The 3,277-nt window shown below is 36.6% G+C and overlaps 1 protein-coding gene across 1 annotated transcript; it reads right to left on the bottom strand.

The window, feature by feature from the left end:
* Positions 1-2,562: 2,562 nt before the first annotated feature.
* LOC132175807 (14 kDa proline-rich protein DC2.15-like) lies at positions 2,563-3,277 on the bottom strand. Its single transcript, XM_059587866.1, has one exon. The coding sequence runs from the start codon at positions 3,168-3,170 to the stop codon at positions 2,790-2,792; it is 381 nt and encodes a 126-aa protein (XP_059443849.1). The 5' UTR covers positions 3,171-3,277; the 3' UTR covers positions 2,563-2,789.

Raw genomic sequence — 3,277 nt, forward strand, 5'->3', positions numbered from 1 at the left:
CTAAATTTAGGATGATAAAATCCCTTTTAAGTGATACCGTCCCTAAAGGGTTAACCTTCCACTCATAGGTTTTAGTTTTAAATCAAAAAATAAATTTTGAGGCATTAAAAATTAAATATTAACTTATAAAAATTTAACAACAAAAAAAAACAAAAACAAAATCTAGCAAGACTAGGAAGAGAGATTTTTTTACAATTTTTTTTTTTTTTTTTTTAATAAAGCCACATCAGACTTTGGCATTGTGAGATAGTTGAAAATACCACATCGGCATTGTGAGATAGTTGTGGAATTAAAACGTAGTTTCTAACATTTCAACTTTAACAAAATCTCTAAAACTAACCCATGGGTCAACATCTAGTTATTCCAAACAATAGGTTAATCATGCAAGAACAACAAGGAATAACATGCTTAATAGTCTAATTAACAACAATTATAATGAGTTTAAGGCAATGGGTTACCTCTCATTGAAGATAAGGGTTCAAGAAATCACCTTCTCTCCCTAAAACTCACTCTTTGTCTCTTGGGGAAACTTCACTTACCCCCTCTATACTTTCGCGCTTTTTGCAGACACCCCCCCATTGTTCAAAACCTCTCACTTTGGTGTATCAAGCTTTCATTTTCTTTCAAATACGCTCCTACCGTTAGCTTTTGACCTTTCTACCCCTAAATTTTTTTAAAAAAAAATTATTTTTTAATAAAAAATAAGGGCACGATTGTAATTTTCCACCCTTTCCGTTAGGATTTTCTGTTAAATTCTAACGGAAAGGGCAAAGTGAAAGGAAACGAAAGTTTGATACATTAAAGTGAAAGGTTTTGAACAATGGGGGGATGTCTGCAAAAAGCGCGAAAGTATAGAGGGGGTAAGTAAAGTTTCCCCTTGTCCCTTACTATATGGTTTTTCTGAGGCAATGGATGACAAAATGGGCAATAATGGACCTGAGGATGCTTAAATAGGCTCCTCATGCACGTTCAAAAATGGCTGATGCGTCAAAATGTAGATGCTTATAATAGACCGTCACCAAACGTTCATTCTCGTTGGGTCAATCATTCAGTTTTAAGTTAGGGTCGAATATTAATAGTTGGATCAATTGATTGATGACAACTGTCTGTCGATCGTTCATGCGTGAAACTCATTTTTAATATTTATTACTATTTATTAGTATTAATACGAAAATACTGTTGAACACACTTTATGTTGCTTTGGTTTGTACCTTTAAAATTGAGGACTTAAAATCATTGTAAAATATTGAAGGCTCTCAGGGTTTGTAAACTTTTATATATATATATATATAATTGCCATATGTTTAAGCGGGTTGTTACACAAATTGATTGGCAAGAGCTGTAATTTGGGCACCAACTTGTTTGCCAAATCGCTCATCAAAGTGCTCTTCCATGCACTGCAAAAGAACCGCCAGCTTGCTTCTTCGCACTCTTGCACGTACAACGGCAAGACTTGAATATATTTTTCCTCAATTCCGTCCTCTTCGCGCCATGGCAAGAAAGTTGTTGGGCGCGGATACAAAACTGATGCAGCAGCGTAGTGGGTTTGCAACAAAAAAAATAAACACAACAATCACAACTTTTCTCAAAATCAAGAGTCAATCAAGGAATTTGAGGTAAAGATGATTGAAAATCACTCCTCAATTGTTTCTTATAAATCTCTAATCAAAATACATCATAAACTAAAGTTCTAGACGGCCATATATAACATAAAAAAAAGTCAGTTTACAAAAAATTTTCGCAGCCAATTCAAACTGACCTAACCATTTGCTATTTTAAACTGTAAGAATTTCAGCTCGTTCCAAGTTCAATTTGAGCTGAGACTCAAGACGCGCGCTATTGCAACTCCTTGAATCACCTTGTTCCAAGTTCAACTTGAATTAAAACTTGGAACGTGCCTTTTTGTCCAGCTCTATAGACTCCTTTTTATAGTTCGTTTTGACCCAATAAACATTGGAATTGAGAAAACTTCATGAAACATGGGTTTGTAAGCCTTAAAATCAAATTTCCAATACCACCAAGCTTGCTTCCAAGTACAGTCAGAATCATGAGATATTATCTTCTTCTATTTTAACTGGTCTGATGAAAAATTGGCCGGACATAGCATATTTATAGTCTAAGCATCGAACCGAGTTTAAGAAAATCTGGTTGGAAGGTGAGCCATATATATATGTAATGGATGGCCAGATATAATGAATGAGAAGGTGAGCCAGAATCGATCTGGTTGGAATTAAGCAGCTCGTCATGAAATTACATACAAAAGAGAGAAAAATACAATTGCTATTATGTTTCATCTCGATGAGAATGAACATATGCACAAACTGATATTTCTTTTTACTTGTCTTTCTTTTGTCTTTGTTGGCTTTCTTTTTACTTGTCTGACATGCGAGTAGTGACACTCCCTCAGTAACCATCAATCAAATCTAGCTTTCCAAGGTATCAAATCTTAGAGCAGATGTAATCTCCACACCCATAAGTACAAATGATTGAAAAAGCATAAATACTAATTTTTATTTAGAAGTAATCATAAGTTATGCTAAGAGCAATTAGGTAACATAATTAATGAACACAAATTATTCTTCAAAAGAAAACATGATGAACACAAATTCACTTCTTTCTGAAACAATCTCAGTTTATTTTTACAGCTTAAGATCCCTATACTGACAAGAACTGAAGAAGGTGATAAACATAACACCAAAGAATTATTGATAAACGTTTATAGAATTCGCCAACAAACAAGCCAAAGTCTGAGCACACCATGAAAGGCAAGGGAAAACGAAATAGGAAATTTATGCGCACTGAAAGGTGGAGGGGAGCTTCTTTCCGCAGTAGTTGAGGAGCAAGCTCAATGAAACGGGGACGTTTAGGTTGGTGCCCAAGACATTAGCTTTAATGGCGGTGCAAAGGCAAACAGCAGCCTCGAGATCCACAAGGCCTTGAATGAGGCTGCAGCAAGGTGTCTTTGGAGGGGTTCCAACAACGAGGTGCACCAAGTCATTCAACAAGTTGGCGCACACACCCAACTTAAGGGTGTCGTTGGGACAAGTTGGCGGCGGCCGGTGATGGTGTTTGTGACCCTTTGGGGGTGGTGGGCAAGGGACATAAGTAGAGCTAACAATAGCAAAGAAGAAGAGGTTGAGGGAGAGGAGGAGAAGAGCCTTGGAAGCCATGATCTCTCACAAGACACCAAATTAATTCTTTGATGGGTTGTGAAAGTGAGTGGTGGTGGAAATGGTGAAGGGAGACTAGGGTTTTATAGGGGAAGAAGTTGGTTTTT

The sequence above is a fragment of the Corylus avellana genome, chromosome ca3, assembly GCF_901000735.1.
Source record: "Corylus avellana chromosome ca3, CavTom2PMs-1.0".
Lineage (NCBI taxonomy): Eukaryota > Viridiplantae > Streptophyta > Magnoliopsida > Fagales > Betulaceae > Corylus > Corylus avellana.

What these genes read in the sequence shown, in the direction of transcription:
- LOC132175807 (XM_059587866.1), bottom strand. Translation starts at nt 3,170, where the DNA reads ATGGCTTCCAAGGCTCTTCTCCTCCTCTCCCTCAACCTCTTCTTCTTT.